The sequence below is a fragment of the Vombatus ursinus genome, unplaced genomic scaffold, assembly GCF_900497805.2.
Source record: "Vombatus ursinus unplaced genomic scaffold, bare-nosed wombat genome assembly UNPS02000577.1, whole genome shotgun sequence".
Classification (NCBI taxonomy): Eukaryota; Metazoa; Chordata; class Mammalia; order Diprotodontia; family Vombatidae; genus Vombatus; species Vombatus ursinus.
This window is the reverse complement of record NW_020940355.1, coordinates 15509055-15533057: the sequence shown is the minus strand read 5'-3', so window position 1 is coordinate 15533057 and position 24003 is coordinate 15509055. Positions and strand designations below refer to the sequence as shown.

The 24003-nt window shown below is 39.5% G+C and overlaps 1 protein-coding gene across 1 annotated transcript in view; it reads left to right on the top strand.

Moving 5' to 3' along the window:
• The window catches only part of LOC114023401 (N-acetyllactosaminide beta-1,6-N-acetylglucosaminyl-transferase-like), an 85078-nt gene extending 61550 nt beyond the window's left edge, over window positions 1-23528 (top strand). The window contains exon 3 of the mRNA XM_027836122.1: window positions 23415-23528. Coding sequence (XP_027691923.1) covers window positions 23415-23449 — 35 coding nt within the window. The 3' untranslated portion in view covers window positions 23450-23528. The remainder of the gene's footprint in view (window positions 1-23414) is intronic.
• Window positions 23529-24003: the final 475 nt, after the last annotated feature.

Below are 24003 nucleotides of genomic sequence, written 5' to 3'. Positions count from 1 at the left end.
ACTTGCCGAGGGTCACACAGCTAGAAAGTGTCTGAGACCAGATTTGAACTCAGAAGATGAGTCTTCCTGACTCCAGGCCTTGCACTGTATTCACTGTGCGACCTAGCTGCCCAGTCTGAGTCTACTTCAATCTGTTTACAGATAAAGGTAGTTCTCAGATTGTTCTGTCGAGATAAGACTATTTGATCATTAACATTGCCTTACCAAGGGCTCTACTCACACAAGAATGCCCCCTGAGGAGATTTCATGCAAACTAGCAGAATCCTACAATAGAAACCTGATCTACAGGAGACACTACTATAGCAAGCCATTGACCAAAGGCTTAGTAGCAAAGGCCTTGGCTTGGAGCCCAAAAATTTACAATGCTGAAGTGTCATTCACAGCTACAGGTATAGTTATGGGGAAAGGGATCTGAATGTTTGTTTTTTTTTTTCAAATAAATATTATTGATGCCTTTCATTTCGGGAAATATTTCCCTTCACCCTCAAATCTGAAACCCTTCTTATAGCAGAGAAAAGGAGTTAAGCAAAAATATCCGATACAGTGACCACTAAACGATGGAGCAACATCCTGCCCTCATGGTCCTCCACCACCATGCTGAAAGGTGGGAAGGATGTTTCATCATCTGGTCTCCAGAGACTGAATATTCTTGCCAGAAAATGACACGGCAAATATGGTTCAGATTCAGTGACTGCATACCGAATAATTAAGTTCAGCAATCCAACATTCATTTGTTTAGCACTTAGAGTGTGAAGAGAACTAAGTTAGGCATAGGAAAAGATAACAAGCATAGAAAAGAATCAGTCCCTGCTCTGAGAAAACTTACAGATCGTCATGATGAACAAATAACTAGAAATAATACAAAATAATACAAAGCACGCAAAAAAGAAGCAAAATAGTGTGGGGTTTTTTTTGGGGGGGGAGGGAATTACTGCTATTTGGAAAGTAAGAAAAAGCTTTCTGAAGGTAGCATTTGTGTTAGGATTTTAAAAATGGTCAAGATTTCAACAACTAAAAAGATAAAGGTGGAGGAAGACCTTCCAGGGATAGGGAAGAATATATTTAAAGTTATGGATGCAGAAGAGTAAGGGACACGTGAGGGAGATGGCAAATAGACGGATTTGATTTGAGCATTAAGCTTATAGAAAGAGAAAATTCTGTAAAGGTAAGGTGGTTCTAGATTCTAGGCAGCCTTAAATGTCAAATTTAGGAGTCAACCTTATTTGGTTTAATTGGAGGTTTTTGAACAAAGGAGTGCTATAACCAGACCTATGTAAGAGTTAGAGAAGTCTTACAGTCCTCAAAGAAGCTGGTTGAGAGCAGATAGAGGCCAGAAAACAGGGAAGACTCATCAGGAGACTTCTATAATAATGCAAGCAGGTGGTATTGAGCCCTGTACTATGGTGGAGAAGGCATGGGAATGGATATATTTTCTAGTGCTGATGACTAGCACAGTGCATTGCATATAATAATACATAATCCTTATATATTCCAAGTGTCCTTATCCTGACTCTCACACTCTGTTGCAATATGTTGCCCTGGTTAAAGCACATAAGGAAAATCTAGCCTCACATAGATATGTATTTGGATAAGGGAGGAGTATTTTAATAGCCTTTTTAGATAACTGTGGATGTTCTGCTTTGATTTACACCAAAACTTGATAGATGGTAGTTTTTAAATTGTTAGTTGCAATGCTGAATCTGAAACTATATCAATGAACTTTTTGTACTGTTAAATTAAAATCCATTGGTCTCTATCTTGTACTTTGAATAGATCTTTGACCTATGCGTGATTTTGTAATGTCATGCATTTAGTCATTTGGAAAATAATTTGGTTCATTGAGTTAGGCAATTCTTCCAAATGTTAACACATTACATTATACAATGTAAAAAAAAAATCACATTCATTAATATCACTACCGATCTCATCAGAAAAGTCGTTAAATATTGGGAAGCTGTCAAGCTCACAGGGATGGATAACAAGTTTTCCAAAATTCTAATTTCTGCTTGAAAGCTCAGATTTTAGCCTTGAAATGACAGGCTCATTTTATTCATTTTCAGGAAAAGTTCTGCCAAATACTCAAGTCTGAATAATTCTAGTTTATCTATCAGTGTTTCTTTCAGGTGAAAATTAGATTACATGAAAAAAGTAGCTTAGCTCATAGCTCAAACAAGCAAGTACTTTTCTTTAACACATTGTACTTTGACATGCAGATTGTACTTGGTATGCAGAAATGCTTTATGTGCACTTCTTTTGCTGTACAGATAAAGAGATATATATGCAAAGCTCAAGCTTTTTAAAAATTAACAACTTTTATGGCTACATCAAGGACATTCTTCAGTGAAACTTGCTTTTTTCTTTTACCAAAAGTACATGGCAGTGAGGAGTAACCTAAGGAGAAGCCCATCCACCTTGTGACCACCTAGTTAGTGGAGATATTTCCTGCTTTGCCCAGCCTGTATCCCTGCTGATATATTGTCTTGCTTATTTTAGCCTATGCATCATATGTCAATCAATGGAATTATTCTGTATTTGGTATAGCTGTTCTTGAATGTTTAGATATCTAACCCTATAAAAATAGGGCCCTGGAAGGAGGGGGGCATCTCAGATCATGAGGAAGATCTGGGTTCCACTTTTTTAGAGGGGTCCATGGACCCTTTAATAAAATGCCATTGACTCAGAGCTTTGCCTCAGACTCTTTTACCATAGGTTGGACAATTTTTATCCCCACATATTGGACCATACCTAAGTTTGTGGGCAGTTGAGCTCAATGAAAAGCAAAGTCCCTAGCAACCTATTTGACTACTAGTCAATTACTACTAGTACAATTTGGCGCCTTGGTGTCTTGATTCGTGCTAAAGTGCCAGCAATTTTACACATCATTGCTTTTGCATCAGCAGTGCAAATGTCAACACAGTTGCTCCAGGATAAGCCATGAGATTAAAAAGTATTATCCAACATTTTGGATATTTGAACATCACTTGTGTGTGTTGCCAAGCGTTCACATAAAAGATCTTTTTCAATGATGAGCTGGTACTGAAACCAGACAAATATAAGCAAAAAGCAGTCCAGCCGTGTCTATAGATTCATCTATTTGTAAAATGTAAAGTAAAATCCTGCAGATGAGATATTGATTCAGTTGTCATGCTTTTGGCTAAATCTTTCATTCTTAGGTCATGTAGCTTCTAAAAAACCACTGTACACTCGTGAGAGAATGATACTGGAAAGGCAAGTAACGTCTTTGTATTCTTATAAAAATCATTCTGATCTCTTACATCACCCTTTGAAAACTGCTGCTCTGCCCTAGACCACCTCAGTCCCCAGGAGGGTAGGTGCAAGCTTAAAGTAGTTGCTACAGAGCATTCACCAACCAAGTTCACTTTTCAGTGAATGAATAAGTAGCTCCCTCTTGGCTGCCTTCAAGCTACTGCTGCTTTGGGTCAAATAGGTTGCTGGGGACTTTGCTTTTCATTGAGCTCAACTGCCCACAAACTTAGGTATAGTCCAATATGTGGGGATAAAAATTGTCCAATCTATGGTAAAAGAGTCTGAGGCAAAGCTCTGAGTCAATGGCATTTTATTAAAGGGTCCATGGACCCCTCTAAAAAAGTGGAACCCAGATCTTCCTCATGATCTGAGATGCCCCCCTCCTTCCAGGACCCTATTTTTATAGGGTTAGATATCTAAACATTCAAGAACAGCTATACCAAATACAGAATAATTCCATTGATTGACATATGATGCATAGGCTAAAATAAGCAAGACAATATATCAGCAGGGATACAGGTTGGGCAAAGCAGGAAATATCTCCACTAACTAGGTGGTCACAAGGTGGATGGGCTTCTCCTTAGGTTAGGCAGGAGCTATACATATGCTCCAAGATCATATTGGGAAACTTTCCATACCATGCCACCACTCATACTTGGTTTGGTCATGGAATTTGAGCAAAACAGGATGGAGTTATCTTTGTCAGTATTCTTATGGTTGTGCAAGTGAGCTCCACAGCTGGTAAACAAGTAATGAATATTACATTAAAGTTTGAGTTCTATTATAGGGCCTGTATATTAGAAACTATATTTCTATGTTACTTACATAATATTCTTATTCATATTCTTTCCCAAATATGCAAAAGAGGCATGAAAAAATACAGAATTTCATTGGTTGATATTTTGCTCTTGAGGGCAAAAAATGACATATTAGCAGAGGGGATTGAGTGAAGCATTAGGCATCTCCACTGACTAAGTGGTCACAAGATGGTCACCTGCTCGTAATGGGCAAGAGAGAATGGTCTGGAGGCATAAAAATAAATTGGGGGATTTTCCATGCTGTTGAGTCATCTCTACCACACTGGGCTTGATCACCATGACAAGGGAAAACAAGGATGGAGGGCCTCTAATTAACTTCCTATGATTAAGCAAATGAACTTTCAATCTGCAGCTCACAGCTCTAGGGCCAAACATACAGAACTTATAATCACCTATAGAATCATATCAAACTGATTGATACTGATTGGAATAGGCGTCCTTAATGAATCAACCTTCTCAAATCCCTGGACCTCCGATGCTCTCTTCACCTTTCAAAGTTCACAAGGTCAAAGCCTCATTTATGCCATCTCTAACACACCTTCACATGCGGCAGGGGAAAATAGATACAACAGGGACAGAAAGAACCAGGAGAAGTGTTCATGGCTTCATGTCCATCCAAGTGGGGAGAGGAAGTCACTGGCACTGGCTCTCTCTCCCATGTTGGAAGCTTATGGCTTTCCCTGCTTCCTCCCATGAACACACCAGGCAGGAAAGAGAACAAGGCCTGGTTGTTGGGGCCTTTTGCATACATGTTATACTCTGACTCAGAAGCCAATCAAAAGGCTTTTTCTTCATCATATGGCTCTCAGACTAAAAACAGTCAAAGTAAAGTCAACAAGCATTTATTAAGTACCTTCTATGTGCCAGGTGATGGGCTTAGCACTAAGGATGCACAGAAAGGAGACAACAGTCCTTCAAAAAGTTCACATTCTAATGGGGGTGGGGTGACACCAGAGGAAAAAAACTATGTACCTACATTTATGTGCATATATGTACATATATGTGTATATACATAATATATACATCGATACACATATCATCCATCTATTTACTTATTGAAGGCACTCTCAGAAGGAAGGTACTAGCATACCTGAGTATGCTTTGAAGTAGATACCAGTGTATGTGCATGCACACACACACACACACACACACACACACACACACACACACACTCACATACACAATCATTGCCCACCAATTCCAGGTCATCAGGCTTCCAGAAATAGGCTCACCAAATTGGCAAAACTGAGCCTTCATTGGCCAGTCTTCAAATTACAAATAACTGATGTCTGTACATATAATGTTTTCCATACCTTATTTCATTTGAACCTTACAAACATTCTGTGAGCCAGGGACTATAGGTATTATGACTCCCGTTTTACAGATGAGAAACCTGAGAATCGGAATTTAAGTGGCAATTACCACACAATTAATAAGGATCAGAGACTGGAATCAAGTCTAAAGGTCCATCCATTTGTTCCTCCGCCTCTCAGATTAGAGATCTAGGAGTTACGGATTGAATTTGAATGTGTAATACCATTTCACTGGGCTCTAATAGTGGAGCCTGCAGGTGAAGTTTCTACCTTATTTCTCTAACTCCTGTGCTTTTTGCCTACCAAGCCTGAGGATATCCCCATTTTCCTACCTACCTTCCTCCACTCTCTTTGTTTGGAAGACTAGTAAAATCCTAGACCTACAGACAAAAACAGGTTTATAGTTCAATCTGAGGGAGTCAAACCCTTTGGCAGTAATGGGACAGATAAGATGTTCCTATTGTCTTGAGTTGTTTTCTAAACAAATAAAGACCTGGGAGAGGAGGTTTGGTCAAGCAAATTGTAATTATAGTTATGGTGCAAAGAGAAAGTACCTGGGGCTGTGAGCTCCAGGGATTGTCTCCATTTATCAAAGCTTTTTACCAACTAGTATGCAGCATCTAAGGGACCTCAGGGTACAGGACAATGTCCACCTGGAATGAATTCATGCACTCAAACCATCTCCCAGTCAAGTGGCAAAGTTTATTGTAATGCCAACAGAAGCAGGCAGGGTTCCCAGAGAACCTGCAACTTAATTGGAGTGAGACTGATGCTTATATACAAAGGGGACAATGAAAGGATCTGGATGGGGTAAAAGAATGGTTAAGGGTTAAGGTAAGTAGTCTGGGTGGGTCAGGTGCAACAGTGAAAGGAATATCAAGTAGGCTAATTAAATGATCTAGGTGGGATTAAGGAATGGTCTATATGCAAGTAGTCTGGGGTGGCACCAAGTTCAACAGCTAAAGCAACGTCAAGTAAACTAATTAGATAATCTAGGTAGGCTTGGATGAACCAAGTACCTTGGGCAGAGAGGCCAGTGATCCAGGCTGCTGAAATGTATGGGAAAATTCAGGGACTGATTCTTGTAAACTTGAGGGGTGATACCTACTTTTCCCAAGTTTACAAGAAAAGGGAAGACAGCAGTCCTACAAACTTGGTGGAAGTCACAGAGGGATCACAGATTTAGACCTAGAAGAGAATTTAAAGGTCATTTAGCCCAACCTCCTCACTCACTTTAAAGATGAAGGAGGGCAAAAGAAACACAAGACATGGAGGAGGGGAGAAGTTCAGGCTTTGAATGGGAGACACCCTGGCTAGTACCACATTTCCTTGATTCCTGAAGCCTACATCCCTAGAGAATGCTAAGAGTGGAATCATTTAGTGAGATGATCCTTCCCCCAATTGTGCTGAATTTTCATCTTACTCAGCTTCTTACCTTTCCAGTGTTATTCTTTACTTCCTTTAACAAATGATATATTGGCCTACCCACTATTCCTTGAATATAATGCTCCATCTTCTGTCTCTAAGACTTTGTAGTCACTGGCTGTCCTCCATGCTTACAATGCTTTCTCTCCTTATCTCTGCCTCTTCAATTCCCTGGCTTCCTTCAAGATTCAGCTCAAATTCCATCTTCTGCAAGAGGTCTTTCCTGGTTCCTCATCTAGCTGCTAGAATAGTCCTCTCTTAAGTTCCCATACAGCTAACTTTTGGTATCTTGCTTGTTACTATTTATTAACTCTTTGTCTCCCTTATTAGAATGTAAATTACTTGAAGGAAGGACCATTTTTTGTTCTTTTTTTATATCTCATGACTTAGCACAATACTGAGCACATAGTAGGCCCTTAATAAATTCTTGTTGGTTGATTGGAAATGTTTAGCATAGTGTTTTATCACCAGCCATGCTTCTAGATTCTATCCTTGACTCCCTTTGCCCATTTGTTTCATACTCCATCTCCAAGTTGCCATATACCTTCCCTGGTCTTAAGTATGTATCACAATCCCATGACACTGTGGAGCCATGCCTGAATCTATCAGTTATCTGGCTGACAATCATTCCCAGAACACCAGAAACATCAGAGATCACACTGTGGTTAGCTACCAAGCTATCTTTGAATCTCAGAGACCTGGCTGCCTCTCTCCCCTTAACTGTAATACTTTTGTGGGTGGCAAGGCTTCGGCATAGCTCAATCCCCATCTTGTCTAAACTTGTCCCCCCATCCTGCCCCTGAAACATTTCAGTTGAGATAATCCACACATGTATTAATGTATATAGCTCTTTAATAGTAATATTAAAAGTAAATTTTGAGAAATGCATTAATGCACCTAGGCTGTTCAGTCCTCCCTAAGACCAGACTGAAACTCACTTTTGGCAACTAAAGGACCTCAGTCCCTCCCAGAGGCACTGTACAAGGAGCTAGTAAGGTTTACAACCCTGAGGTTTTCCCATTCACAGTAAAACATCTGGAAATGTTATTATCCACCCAATACAGGTGACTTAGGAACTAAGGGCTCTTCTGTTCTCTTTCTTGTTAATTGGGTTGGGCTCAGGCTAGGCTCTAACAATCTGGATAAAGCATTGTCCAGATGACCTGACTTTGCTTCTCAATCACATAGTTGTTCTTACATTCTCAACCTCACTTAAGTATACATCTGTTCTCTCACATGCCAAGAGGCAGGGAAGAATGTACAAGTTCACTGTAGCTAAGCACCATTCCACCAATTCTTTCACATCCATTTTGGCCCCTCTTTTAACTCATTACCCCCTTCAGTTTTTTCCTTCCTTACCTGGCTCCAAAGTTTGTGGTTGGGGCCTTCAGGTTAACTTTCTGCCCAAGGACATGTGCTGCTGAAAAATGGATGTAGGACAACTGGATCCACTGTACATTTGTGTTGTTCAATTTCCAATGAACCCTTGATGCTGCATGACAATTGTTTTATTCTTTCCTGAGTGACTCTCTACCATACTCTTCACAGCAGCTAACCCTCTCTTGTACTCTGATAATATTTCTTTCCCCACTTCCCTCAGGAGAAAATCACCATGTCGAGGATGTTACACACACTATAAAAATACAGGTGTGTGGCAACTCTGGGAGGGAGAGTGGAAAGGTCTGACTGGTGAATGGAACAAGTGGGCCAGGGATTCAAGGGTAGAGGACAGAGCATAGTTGACTATAAGGTCAGTACTATGAAAGGAAGAAGGTGAGGCCAGATAAAGGGTAACAGGCTGGGAAAAGTTTTTTTATTCACCTCTCATGATTAAAGAGCTATATATAAAGAACCCTGAAGACATCTATCATGAACTCATCATTTTGTACTATTCTACTCTTCAAGACAGACACTAGCTGTATGACCTGAATAAGTCATTTAACCCTGTTTGCCTCAGTTTCTCATCTGGAAAACGAGTTGCAGATGGAAATGGCAAACCACTACAATATTTTTGCCAAGAGAACCCCTACGGGATCATGAGAGTCAAACACAACTGAACAACCTTTAAGATAAGTCCCCTATTTTCAAGTCCTTTGCCATGGCCTCATAGGAAGAAGTGTCCTTTCTCTTTGCCAAGACTAACCCTTCTGTTTGTGCCCTTCACTTGCTTCTTTGTCATCCTCTTTGAAAACTTGGTCTTTCAATTTATTTTCTGTTTCTTTTCTCCAATTTCTCCTTATCTACTGGCTTATTCCCTTTTGCCTACAAACATATTTAGGTTTCCCTACATCTTAAAAACAAAGAAACAAAAATACCTCATTACTTGGCCCTAGCATTCTAAGGGAATTAACGTTAATTGAGATTAAGGATCTATCAGTCTATACCTCATCTTCTTTTCGCAGCCAATCTCCTATGAAAAACTAATTTACACTTGGTGTTTCTATTTCCTCACTTAGCGCTCATTTACCAGTCCTTGGAATCTGGCTTCAAAGTCTACTACTCAGCTGAAACTGCTCTCTCCAATCCCCTACCTACTAGATTTGATAGTCTTTTCTCACTGTTAATCCTACTGGACCTCTCTGCAGTTTTGATTCTCTTGACCACCTCTTTTTCCTGTACACTCTCTTTCTGTCAGCTACAATAATAATGCTTTCTCTTTGTCTTCTTCCTACCTATCTGAATACTCCTTTAAGGAAAAACTAGCCCAGCCTTCATGAAACAAATGTTGCTCCTACTACAGAAGTCTACACTTGGATGATCCGTGGGTATCTCAATTCTTCCCCTGAAACTGACCTTTCCTCTAAACTGTCCTGCTTCTGAAGATGGCACCAAATCCTTTTAATCTTCCAGGTTCACAGCTTCAGAGTTATTTTTGACTTTTCCCTCACATTTTGTGGAAGGACCCAGACTGGCCTGCCTTCATTCTCTTCCTAGCCCTGTTCCTGACTTTCTGGACTTCCAAAACCACGCCTTCTTTACTGCTGACTCATCTTAGAATGTCCCTCAGTGCCTGGGGCCTCCTTTCCCTAGAAGAATCTATCATCCCTATGGTCTGATCTTCTCCCATTGATTAATTCTTCCTAGAGCCCTCCATTTTAGGGAAGGCCAGCCTGCCTTCATTCTCCTCTGGGTCCTGTTCCTGACTCTTTGGACTGCAAAACCTCTCACCCACCCTCTACCTTTTCAGCTCTTTTCTCTGTGTTATCGTTTCATTATAACCATGGGTGTCCCTCCAGGTTATGTCTTGGAGCCCTTTTCTCATCTACACTACTTCACTTGGTGATGTCCTCAGCTCCCACGGATTTAATTATTTTCTCTATGCTGATGATTCACAAACTTACCTATCCTGCCTCCACTTCCCTGATGATCTCCAATTTCACATCTCCAAAACTCACTATATCCAAAATTGAACTCATTATCTTTCCCCCTAAACCATTCCCCGTCCTACCTTCCCTATACCGGCACAGATTCTGAAAGTGGGTAATACTGCTCCCTGGGGGGCGCTAGAATTATCATGGGGGTGTGTGGTGGCATAGCCTTGGGCTCAATTAGGAGTGCTGAATAAAAACAAGGTGGCCTGTGGAAGCATAAAGAAAGAAGAGAAGAAAATAACATTTTGGAAAACCATTCATACATGTTTCATCTGTTGTGTAACAGAGTTAAAGCAGTGATTACATTATTTTCCAAATAAACACAAAAATGCAAATTATAACCATCGGTGGTCAAGTTCACCAACAGGTCTTAACAAGCAAGTGTTGGCAGGCAAGCATGTCACTCGCTGTTGGGAAGTCCAGCATGCATCGGCAAGAATATGTGCATGGAATGACTTGTTTATAATAAGTATACTATACGGTTACATGATGCAATACTATATCATAAAAATTTCAATTCAGGAAGAAAACCACAAATTTACAATATATTATTAAATTTAAAATGCATCATTTTAAAAATATATATTTTATATTTTTTTGAAATGACAAAAATTTCAAAAAAGACATTAAAGGGTTAAAGAAAGTAGATTTCCAGGAGGGCACTGAGTAATTTTTTTTTTAAAAGGGGGCAGTAAGCCAAATAAGTTTGAGAACCTTTGTGTAGAGGGCAACACCATCTTCCCAGTCCCTTAGGCTCCCAACCTCAGTGCCATTTTCTACACAATATCTCTTACCCCCATATCCAATCCACTGAGGAAGCCTATCAACTTCACCTTTGCAAATCACTGGAATATGCCTCTTAATGCACATATCTGACCTTGTTAGCCTTACTCAAAACTTTCACTAGTTCCTGATGACTTCAAAAATAAAATACAAGCACCTTAAGGAGTCTCCTTCACCTCCTTGACCTTGGCCCTGCTTCCCTTACCCCTCCAACCTATCTCTTTAGCCTTATTGTACATTTTTCCATTTCACAAACTTTTGTGTTCTCATCACCCTGGTCTATTAATTGCCCCTTGAAGAAAACATTCCATTCATCATCTCTGAACCTTTGTAGAGGCTTTCTGCTCTCCATGTCTAGAATGCAGTCCTTCATCAAATCTGCCTCTTAAAATACTGAGGTCCTTTGAAGGTACAGATAAAGTACCTTCTCCTAATCAAAGCTTGTATTGACCCCTTCAGTTTGTGCCCTTTCCATCCTCAAATTATCTTGTATTTAGCTGATCTGTATATGCTGTATCCCTCCAAAAAAGAGCAAGTTCTTTCAAGGCAGGAAATATTCATACCCAGAGCCTAGCACCAAACTTTGCACAGAGTAAATGTTTCCAAGTAATAAATGTTTATGGAATTGAATTGAATCCAAAAAGGACCTTTGAGTTCTTTAAGAAGTCTGTATGATCAGTCTGTTCTGGTATTGCCCATGTAATAGCGAGTAATAGCCTTCCCCTGTAAGACACCCTGGGTCAAGCTTGCTCATCATTTGGCTAAAAGAACCTAAGGCCTGCCTGTTGTAAATAGATTGAGACTTCCAACAGATACTTTTCCTCTTAAAAGTACATAAAAAGTTATTGAAATAGAAGGCAAAATTTATTTGTTTGTCTCAGTTAATGGACTTTTGAAATTTTATGTGGCTTGCTTAAAATCTAAATTCCTGTTTTGGGAAATATTTACATTTGGTATATATAGAACTGCTATTTTTTTAGGGAAAAATAATACCTACAAAAAAAGATTACTAAATAAAGAGTGATTTCTGGATCTTGAGTAACTCCTGCTTCTTTTCCCCTGAAAGCAACCTTGTAAGAGAGGTTCTCTTGGGAACAAATGAGAAAAACAGCAGCCTTTGGAAAAAGTCAATATATTGGAAGGGCCTTTCTATTATAAGTGTACCTAGTTCCTTAAAATGTAAGCTTAGCACCTTGCAGGTTGCCAACCCCAATGCCCCTGCTCTAGAAACTCCAGTAAATGCCCTAGGGAAAGGATTCAGGGATCTAGGACTCTTCTGTACAGACAAGGAAACAAAAACCCAGAGGTATTAAGTGTCTTTTCCAAGGTCATATAGATTATAAATGTCAGAGACAGTATGTGAACCTAGTTTCTATGACTCCCTAACCAGCTCTCTTTCCATTGCATTTTTATGGAGGGAAGAGTGACTTCATACCTGAAGTTGCCAAGAGTTCTGAATTTTGAACTACCCCTAGAGAAGTGATGATCACATTATAATGAAGGATTGAATGAATGAGTACTTACTAAGAACTTGCTGTGTTCTAGGCAGACACTCTTTCAAGTACAAAACATCAGTCAGTTTTTCCCTCTAAGGAGCTTCCATTCTGAAAAGGGAAATAGTACATATAAGAAAATGATGACTAGGAAAGAATATTTTCATCTGGGAAATCACAGAGTGAACGGAACCATTGGTCAGTTGGATGGACATGCATTTTCCAGAAACAATAGAACTGTTGGTTTGAATGCTGTTCCCAGTATAAGAGGCAGAGATGAAGGGTGGTGATGGAAGGGGTGACTTTCAGTGGGGCAGGAAGATGGCCTGGGAGAAGTATCATCTTGGGCCCAGGACCAGATATGATGAGTTTTCATAAATTCGGACAGCACTGCTACAGGGTAGAAATTCCAAAGCAAGTGAGTTAGCTTCCCCAGGGCATGGCTTTTAGAGGATATAGCAGCAACATGGTGACATGGCAGCACTGTGGTTCTTATACTGGGGGGAACGGTGACAAAGGAACTGAAGGGAAGTAAGTCTAACAAAGCAAAATGGTGTCAGTACATCCAAAGATAAGCCAAAAAGAAATAGTATGAGATCTGATCTCAGAATAAGGGGGCCCTTCACCTTTCCAAGGCCAGCTCCTCTACTTGTGACATTGGTCCCATACCCTCCCATTTCTTCTGTGAACTTACCCCAGGATTATGCTCTCCCCCCTCTCATCTTTAATCTTTCCCTAAGTATGGGCTCTTTCCTTGATGCCCGAAAACATACTCAAGATTCCCCTATCCTGAAAAAGTCTTTGTTTGACCTTGCAATCCCTTCAAGTGATTATCCTGTCTCCCTCTTTCCTTTCCCTGCTAAACTCTTAAAAAATTAAACTAAGCCTTTTCCTTGTGTAAACTCTTTGAGTCTTCTACATTCATTGCTTCCTCTTCCTTATTACCCTTTCACTTCTTAACCTCTTGAAATCTGGTTTCCAACCCCACCATCTAATTGAAACTGTTTTAAAGGTTACCAGTAATAACTTAAATCTGATGGACTTTTCTCAATTCTTAGCTGCCCTGACCTTTCAGTAGTTTTTTATATTGTCAGGCAGCTCTTCCTCTTGGAAATTTTCTCTTCTCTTGGCTTTATGACAGCACTCTCTTCTCATGGCCTTTCTATCTATTTGACCACACTTTTTTAGTCACCTTTGCTGTTCATGATCCATTTCTGGCCCCTGAAGTGTGGGTGTCCCCTGTGAGGTCTAAAATTGTCCAATCTACAATAAAAAAAAAACTGAGGCAGAGCTACAAGCCAACAGCACTTTATTAAAGGGTCCATGGTCCCCTCTAATGAAGTTGACCTCAGATCTTCCTCACAATCTGAGATGCCCTCTTCCTACAGGTCCTTACTTTTATAGTTCTTGATATCCAGATGATATAGAGGAGGCATAGTAAAATACAGAGTCTTATTGGTTGAAAGATCTTGGCCATAATCCTCCAGAAGGGTCTACACAAAATATAGAATCCCACTGGTTGAAAAATGAGCTGATGAGCAGACTTTGACAGACCTATCTTAGCCTTTTAGGAGGTCCTACGAAGCCCACCAGACCCTTGGGCTGGGCTGATGAACAGATGTCAAAACGTCTCCATGGGCCTTTGGGCTGGTAGAAAGGCAGGCCACAGGCCAGCAAATAGGGTGACTTATTGGCCAAATGCTTATGGCTATCTCCCTGTACTGGGCAATAGAGGGATGATGAGGGACAGAGGGGCAACAAAAATATCTAGGGGACTTTCAATGTCATTGAGTTACCTCCACTACACTGGGCTTGGTCACTCTAACAAGGAAAAACAAGGATGGAGGTCCTTTCATTAGCTTCCTATGATTTAGCAAGTGAATTTACAATTTGCAGTTTACAGCTCTGGGGCCTAATAAATAGAACTTATAATCACCATGCCTATGGGATCATATCAAATTGAATGATACTGATTGGAATAAAATAGGGGCCCAATTAATCATCTATCACACTCCCAAGGTTGTGTCCTGGGCCCTCTTCTCTTTTCTGCAGTCTCTGTGTTCTCATTATCTCCCATTGGTTCAGACGTCATCTCTACTCAGATGACCAAATCTTTATATACAGACCAAATATCATCCCAGAACTCCATCCTCACATCTTTAGCTGTTTGCTAGACATGTTGGATGTCCCATTGCCACCTGAAATTCAACGTGTCCCAAACTGAACTCATCGTTACTTTTAAACCTACCTCTCCTCCAGATTTCTCTGTGTTTATTGAAAGCTCCTCCATCTTCCCAGTCCCAGCCTCTGTCCAACATACCCCTTAGGACTTATTTCATGTTATTCACTTTTGTATATTCTGTGTTTCAGTCAAACTGATCTGCCAGCAGTTCCCCCAAAGCAACGTGCTATCTTCTGTTTCCACGCATAGACATGAGCCATCTCCCATAGCTGGAAGGGACTCCCCCCTCACCTTCACTTTTCAGAATCTTTTACCTTCCTACAATGCTCAACTCAGGTAACACCCAAAGTATTTGTTGAACTGAACTTTGAAACACGATTGTTCCTTCCAGTAATTCATTCTTTACTAGCTCATAGTTGGTGGAGAAAATAGTACTCAACAAAAGCCAGCACTGAAAGTTTTGTTCCTGCTATTGTTGTTGTTCAGTCATGTCTGACTCTTCTGGCCCCATTTGGGGTTTTCTTGGAAAAGATACTGAAGTGGTTTGCCATTTCTTTCTCCAGCTCATTTAACAAATGAGTAAACTGAGACAAACAGAGTTAAGTGACTTGCCCAGGATCACACAGCTAGAAAGTGTCTGAGGACAGATTTGAGTTCACAAAGTCTAGAGCCTTCCACTGTACCATCTCAATGCCCTGTCTTGCTATAGTACCCTAGTTAAATAGCTACACTTTATTTTTTAATTCTTTTTTTTTCATTTTTTTCCTTCATTTCCTTCATATCCCAAATGAAGAGTAGGCTGAGCTTTATCAAAGAGTTGATCATGTTTGTTCATCTGGATAACACACTTACTATTAATACTTACTAGTAATACACACTAACAGATATTCAAATAACTCAACATGATAATGTTTTGTTTATTTTTTCTTTGTTAGAGCAAAACAAAAACACCTAAGATAGAAGTGTCCATTGTCAGTAGAAAGGCAGGCAGCCCACTCTATGTAGGAATGATCCTGCTATGCCATTTTGAGTTCTTTTCCCCAGATGAAAGAATGGTTTATATTTTCTGTATGTGTTCCCAAAGTAAGTATTGTAGTTCCTTTGAGTCTCCTAAGCTCTTAAGAGGCAGTATGGTAGAGTCGAAAAATTATTAGATTTGGAGACAGAGGCCATGGATTCAAAACCTGTCCTTGCAGGTCACAGGGCAAGTCACAATCTCTGTAGACCTTATTTGGACTAAATGGCCTCTCCCAATTCTAAGACTATAATCTTGACCCTAACTAGATCTTAAGGCTTTCTGATTAGTTGGCAAATTTTGTTGTTATTTTTTCTACACATGGTATAGTACATTTATTTACAGGATATAAAAATATTTAGCTTTGGTAGGACATTTATGTTTGATTGGTCCTAGGTGAGATGAGAAGGATGGAGTAGGAGAATGGTATTTCCCTCTGTCTGTCTTTCTGTCTGTGTCTCTCTCCCTCCCCCACTTCTCCTCTTTTACCCTTGATCCAAAACTTCTCCAAACTTCTCCACTATTAAAATGGTAAATAATGCCACATACCCACCTAACTTACTTGCTCATAAGCTGGCCCAAAGCTATACAATCAAAGTCAGATAACATAGTAGGTAGCAAAAATGTTGTCCCTTTTCTGATTTAGCAATAGAAGACCAAATTGGCAGAGTAGAATCATAGGATTTGTTATCTGACCTTTGTAGGATGTGTTACCTGATCTTTCCACAATAAATTTTAAGGTGTTGGGTTCTTTGAGGTCTGACAATCTCAGCTTTTCCCCTAGCACCTTTATGGCCTAAAAGAACCCCATTTCCTTTTTCCATGGCCAGGTCAAATGCTCGGTTAGTGGGAGGCTTTCATCCTTGAAAATGATCATTTCTTTGTAATTTGATATAGCACAAGTTGTTTGAGTTTCAGATGTAGGTACAGGTAACTCTTGGCTATTGAGTTATCCATCACTAGAGCAGTCATTCAATAGGATAGAATGTTTATCTTTAGGCCAAAAGCATTAAGTTCATGTTTCACATAGTTGGCAGATGCATTAAAGCTTCTGTATCGTCAATGATAGGAAGTTCATTCATTCCCTTCTGCCAGGCTTTAAGCAAATTTATTTAAGGTTTCATGAAAGAGTATTTTTCAATTGTGGGACAACTAAGTAGGTAGAATGCTAGGCCTAGTAGGTAAGACTCATCTTCCAGAGTTCAAATCTGGCCTCAGACACTTACTGGCTGTGTGACCCTCAACAAGTCACTTAACCCTGTTTGCCTCAGTTCCTCATCTATAAAATGAGGTGAAGAAGGAAGTGGCAAACCTCTCCCATATCTTTGCCAAGAAAACCCCAAATGAGGTCACAGAGAGTCAGACATAACTTAAAAATGACTTAAAAACAAAAAATTTTCAATCATTTCCTGCGAACTTTAATTGAAGTCTTATGTATGTCACTCTATATATGAGTCATTTGGCCTGGTAAGTTAGAGAAATTCCAGTATAGGTTTTTTTAAACAATTGTTCAAACTAGTATCCAGGTTCATTAAGTAAAATAGTAAGGCAGAGGATTTGATTCAATCTGGAATCTCTTGTACATAGCACAGGGCAAGGCACCACTATCCTTAAATAGAAGCTTTGCTTTGTTTCTTCAACAGGTTAAAAGAATCATAGGATTATAGAACAGTAGAACTGGAATGGGCCTTAGAGACCATCTAATGTGGCCCAACCCTGTCATTTTATAAATGAGGAAACTGAGGCCCCAAGAGGTAAAATTACTCGCAAAAAGTCACACAGGCAATAAAGTGCAGAGCCAGGTAAATCCTTTCAAACTCTTTGTCTTAGGATACACTTTTAGGACCCAAGTTTTCTAGAAAGTAACTAACAATTAATCACTTTTATCAGCCCAGCAACATGGCAGGTCTCTACTGGTACCTAATTTAATCTTTTGACTAATAGCTTTTCCTGTTGATCCATTCTTAGTAGATTCCTCAACTTGCAACCAAAGTTCCCTCTTTCCTTTTGAGATCAGGTCTGGTATAGAAAAAGGAGTTAGGTTTGGACCATGAGTGAAGCGCAGTGGTGCCTCATAGAACAGTGGTTAGTAGAAGGCAGGGATATATGCAGATGGAGGGTCATGGAGTTTATCAGCTGGGTTACTAAGGAGAGCCCTAAAATGGGGTTCTTTTAGATTCTAAGAGTTTTAATCTGAGTAGAGATTATAGGTGGAGAACTATACAGGGTCCTCTACCTATACATGCTTCCAGAAGATATAGTGTCAACCAGCAACTTGTTTTTATAAATCTTAGCTTTTTGTAGGATGACCTAGAAATCAGTCTGCGTAATTTCCTGTTTCCTGAGATATTCATCTATAACCAGAACCAGAGCCTAACGGACTAGAGGGGAGAAATATAACTTCAAGTAAAACTATTATTCAGGTATGTAAAAAGGAGTTCTGATTGGAGCAGTCAGTAATATTATAGGAAATTCAGTGGTGGATAATAAAATGACCTAATTTTCAGTGACAAAAGGTACAATAATGAAAGTATAGCTCAAGGTTTGGACAGTGAATCCAGTCTGCCTATCTGATGATGAGCAATGAAGAAGTCAACCCTGATCTATGGAATAGTAAAAAGTGTATTCTAAGAATATGAGACAAACTAGGGTCCTGGCTTGTATGGTAGTAGAACAGTATATTAATAAATGCAGGATGGTTATAGAAGAATTGAGGACAAGACACGTAGTTAGAATCCCTCCGTAAGAATTAAGTGTATAGCTTTGGCAGCAGTAGGGAATCTGAAGCAGAACAGGAAGAACAACACCTTCATGAGGCTGTCCACAACGAGCAGGATGCTATGGTGTCTTTGGGAAAAGACAAGTCCATAACAAAATCAATCACTCAACAAAGATTTATTAAGTGCCTGCTGCATGCCAGGCACTGTGCTAAGTACTAGGGGTGCAAATACAGACGAATGAAATAATCTCTATTCTAGAAGAACTTACAGTCTAGGGAAACTGTTGTCAATAGTCACCAGAGTATCAGTAGAAGTAGAGGTTCCCAAACTTATTTGGCCTACTGCCCCCTTTTAAAAAAAAATTACTCAGTGCTCTCCCGGAAATCTATTTTCGTTAACCCTTTAACATTTTTTTAAAATTTACATCATTTCAAAAAATACATCATTTTTAAAAAGTGATGCATCTTAAATTTAATAATTTATTGCAAATTTGTGGGGTTTTTCCGGCATTGAAGTTTTGTTGATGCAATATTGTGTCATGTAACCGCATAGTATTGTGTTGTAAACAAGTCATTACACACATATATTCCTGCCCATGTATGCTAGACTTGACCACTGATTGGTTAAAACTTGCATTTTGTGTGTTTATTTGGAAAATAATGTAATCACTATGACTTTAACTGTCACACAACAGATGAAACATGTACTAATGGTTTTTCAAAATTTTCTTATTTTCTCTTCTTCCTTATGCTTCCACCCTTATTTTTATTCATGCCTTCCAATTGCACCTGAGACTACTACCCCTTTCCCCTCACCCTCCCCGAATTGTTCCAGCGGCCCTCAGGGGACAGTATCACTCACTTTGGGAACCTCTGAGTAGAGGTAACAACAGGCCCACAGGTTTTCCACAATAACTGCTGGCACAGTGAATAGGGCACTGGGACTGGAGTCAGGAAGATCTGAGTTCAAATCTAGTTAAGTGACATTTATGAGTTATGTGAGCAGGGGCAAGTCACTTAAACTCTTTCAGCCTCAGTTTCCACAAGTATAAAATGGGAATGATAATAGCACCTACTTTGTGAGGATAAGATGAAATAATTTTTTGCAAAGTACCTAGCAAATAGTAGGTACTATATAAATGCTTTTTCCTTCTTTCTTCTCACATGGCATCCTTGGACTGAATGCAGACCTCACACATACTCATATAATGGTCAACCATGAGACTATCACTGAAGTCTTGGGTGACATTGTGCAAGATTTAAAGAAGCCTGTATGGTCAAGGGATCACAAAATTATAATATCAGAGATGTAGGGCCGGAAACAGCCTCGGAGGCTGTTTAATCCAACCCTCTCATTTTACAGATAAGGAAACTGAGGTCCAGGGAGGTTAAGTGATTTGTTCAATGTCACACAGGTAGTAAATATGAGGTGGGATTCGAACCTAGGACTTTTGACTCCAGAGCTAATGTACTTTCCACTATAACACTCTAGTCTATCAATAGGATGCCATGGCACGAGGGAATTATATGTAAAGAGCCAAAGAGTATGAGAAAAGAAGCCTAACCCTTTCAGTAAAGGCCAGTCTCCCCTAAGAAAGAACTTAACCATCATGTAGGTGGGTACAGAGCACCTTAGGAGAGGAGAGATCAAGCATTATGAGCCTCTCATCGCCCCTATCCCCATCAGCAGGTCTAATAATTAGGTTCTTCATTTATACTTCCACTGATCTCACTTAAAGCCCTAGGGAAAATTTGTTAAAGCTTAGGTTTAGTTCAGATCTAGAATTTCCCCAAGGTGGGGAGTAGAAAGGTACTTAATATACAATATGAAATGGTATAGGACAGCTATTTATTTCCTTCACGCAAAAGAAATGCTAAACATAAAAGACTCTTACAAGAGTTCATTGAGAGACTAAAAGCAGAATATGGTAACTTACAACTACTGTTATACTTTCCCAAGCAGTTGGGACTTAAAATGATCAGAACAAAGCTGATGGATTGCTAGTTTTTTTTTTTGCTAGACATTTTACATCTCACTTCAGTTCTGCACTGACTAAACATTTCTTTCCAGGTTCATGACTTCTAAAAAGCCAAAGGTAGAGTTCAGCTCCTTCCTCTAGAAATGGCTGTCAATTTAGATGAAGAAACTCCCCTTGCCACCAGTAGGTCCAGCCAAGGTTCCCAGGATTTCTGGACCTCTCAAACTCACAAGGTTGCCTTCAAAGCTGAAAGAGTCCCTCAGAATCTCCATTTGGTTATCTTTACTCCAGAAAAGAAGCACAAAGCAGAACACTGAAATACCTCAGGGCTCAGACTTTCAGCTAGTCTGGCTGAGTGCTTGCCCTAGCTGCCACCAGCAATCACCAAGCTGGCAGGTAACCTATTAGATGGTAAACTATCAAGTGCAGGGACCCATTTTTTGCTTTTTTTTTTCATAATCTCAGAAATTAGCATAGTGCCTGGCATATATTGGGTACTGGATAAATGTTTATTGACTGAATGACTGACTACCCAGGGACAGTGTACTTCTCTCTGACACATGTTCCGGAGTTAGAAGGGAAGAGATAAAGCTAGAAGCTATCTTTCTTTTTAAACTGATGCTTCTCCTTTCTTGCCACTGTCACAATTTTAAGGCTCCAATAAAAGGATTGTTTTATCATTCAAAAGTTCCTTAGTATTTCAGGGAGGAGCCAGCACAAATAGCCAGTCAGAAGCAGTCATGGCAATTCTGCTCCATAGGGTACAATCCTTTTTATAAATATAAATTGAAAACTCACTAAAAGGAAGTTGAAATTTGAGTAATGGAAACAAGCAATGAGTCTTGGAAAAAATAATAAAATATGCTTCCTCCCTTATATGAGAGAGAAGTGGGTAAGTAATAATGCAGAATGTTGGACACATTATCAGATGTTTTTGCATGATGTAAACCAGCTTGCCCCACCCCCCAACCAGCTTGAGCCCCCTTCACCTGAGAAAGGCCTAAAACCCAGATTGGCCAATCAGGAGAAAGACATTTTTTGGCCCACTCTGAGCTTAACCTACTATAATGCTTTTCATGCTCTTTGAGTGAACCCAAAATGTCCCTTTCTGTGTCATCAACTACGAGGCCAAATGACGCAGACTAGGAGCATTCTTCTGTTTATGACTGATAAAAATTGGGTGCCTTGAACTGGACACTATCTTGGATGATGGCACTTCTCTTATCTTGTTATTTTATGCACACCATTATATGCTGTTATGACATTCATGTTTTATGCCCATGTTTATGGCTGATATATATGGAGACTATAATTTTGACTGACACAGGCATCCTGAATCAGGAGGGTGAGGGGGAATTGCTCTGAAGATAAAAGGTCCTCTTCAACTATCCTTTCTTTGAGCTCATTTTCCCAATGAATTCCTGTGCATATCTCTATATGCACGTTTGAAGGCTTTGAGAGAAATAAACATGCACATGCAGCCTAATTTTGTGTCTTTCTTAGAGGGAACTCTATAAGGTTGACAGTGACTATTCTTTATTATTACAAAGGAAGGTTCAACCTGGAAGAAAAAAGGTGTTTTTGTTTTTTATAGAAATGACTGTGGTGCATGTACAAAAATATTTCTAGCAGTTCTTTTTGTGGTGACCAAGAATTGGAAATTGAGGGGATGCCCATCAATTGGGGAATGGCTGAAGAAGTTGTGGTATATGAATGTAATGGGATACTATTGTGCTATAAGAAATGATGAACAGGCTGACTCCAGAAAAACCTGGAAAGACTTGTATGGTCTGATGCTGAGTGAAGTGAGCAGAACCAGGAGAATGTTGTATACAGTAACAGCCATGTTGTGCGATGACTAACTTTGATAGACTTAGCTCTTCTCAGCAATGCAAGGATCTAAGACATCTCCAAAAGTCTCATGATGGAAAAACCTATCCACACCCAGAGAAAGAACCATGGAATCTGAATGCAGATGGAAGCACACTATCTGCCCTGATTTTCTTTTGTTGTTTTGTTTTGATTCTTCTTTCTCATAGTTCCTTCCATTGGTCCTAATTCTTTTTTATATCATGATGAATGTGAAAATATGCTTAATATAATGTATAAGTAGAGCCTATATCAGATTGCACGCCATTTTGGGGAGGGGGGAGGAGAAGGAAGGGGAGAAAATTTGAAACTCAAAATCTTATGGAAGTGAATGTTGAAAACTAAAAATTAATAAATAGTTTAATAAAAAATAAGAAATGACTGGTGCAAAGACCAAAAACATCAATGAAACATAGTTTTTAAAATATTTACAATAGAGTTAAAGGTCAGTAGCTGTGGCCAAAGTCAAGGCTATATAAGAAATTAACGTAAGAAGGTTGTATAGACTGAAGCTATCAATGGGAAATTAAGTGGAATTTATAGGGAAACACTGACTCTGAGGGAATAAGTAAAAATGGAAATCAGATACGAACCAAATTGTGCAGAAAGGGCAACCTACTACTCAGAGTTCCACAGGGGCAGTTACAAGAAATTCAGATTTCCACTTTTATTTTAATGCGGGGGGGGGGGGGGGGGGGGGGGGGGAGGCAGTGTTACAGACACAGAATGGTGCACACAGTTTCAGATAAGGTCACTATATTATAGTTTTATTTAACTGTTTTACTTTGTTATAAGAGATCTCTCACAAAATGGGAAAATATATAAATGTCTGTAATATAGAAACAAAGCACAATAACACTCTTTTTTAAAGACAAGATATAGAGGCAGCTAGGAGACACAGTGCATAGAGCACCAGCCCTAGAATCAGGAGGACCTAAGTTCAAATTTGACCTCAGACACTTGATATTTACTAGCTGTGTGACCCTGGGCAAGTCACTTAACCCCCATTGCCTGGGGTGGGGGGGAAGACAAGTCTTAGAGATATCAGTTGCTTTAGAAGTGGAGATTGTAAGTGGAGTGTAATTGGAGAAATGTGGAAGTGTATATCCTCTGAGGGTAAGTTCTTCCTGCCTTATTTGTACCCTGTAACAAAGCCCCATTTGCCCTGTGTTGGTTTCAGCTCCGACTGAGGGAAACAGACCAAACCAAAGATGAAAGACGAAAAAGGAAAGCTGGAACTGTACAGCCAGGGGTCTTCGTGAAGAAGTCAGAATTTCCAAGAAGCTAGGTCATTGTGGAAAAAAAGTCATAGAGTGGTAATTGTTCAATAGTGTCCTTCAAATACAGTGCTGGAATATGAAACAATACTTAACCTAGGCTCTTTTTTTTTTTGAACCTAGGCTCTTGAAGAAATAATCGTTGCTGCTGATTGCTTCTAAAATGGCAAAATTTAAATTCTAATATATAAAAATAGGGGCTCTCTAACATGTTTGCTTATCATATGACTTAGTCCAGTGGTCTCAAATTTTAAAAGCATATTAAAAAAATTATCACTAATCTATTTGCACTACTAGCACCATCCCTATTTACCTTGCAAGGCTGTAAGGGAAAGTGCTTTGTAAACTGTAAAACATAATTTAAATATGTTACTATTATTAATAGCAAAGCAACATGGTGTAATGGAAAGAATAATGAATTTCAAGGCAGAGAGTCCCTGTTCTGATGCTAGCTATGTGACTGGGGGCAAATCACTCAATCTCTCTGAACTG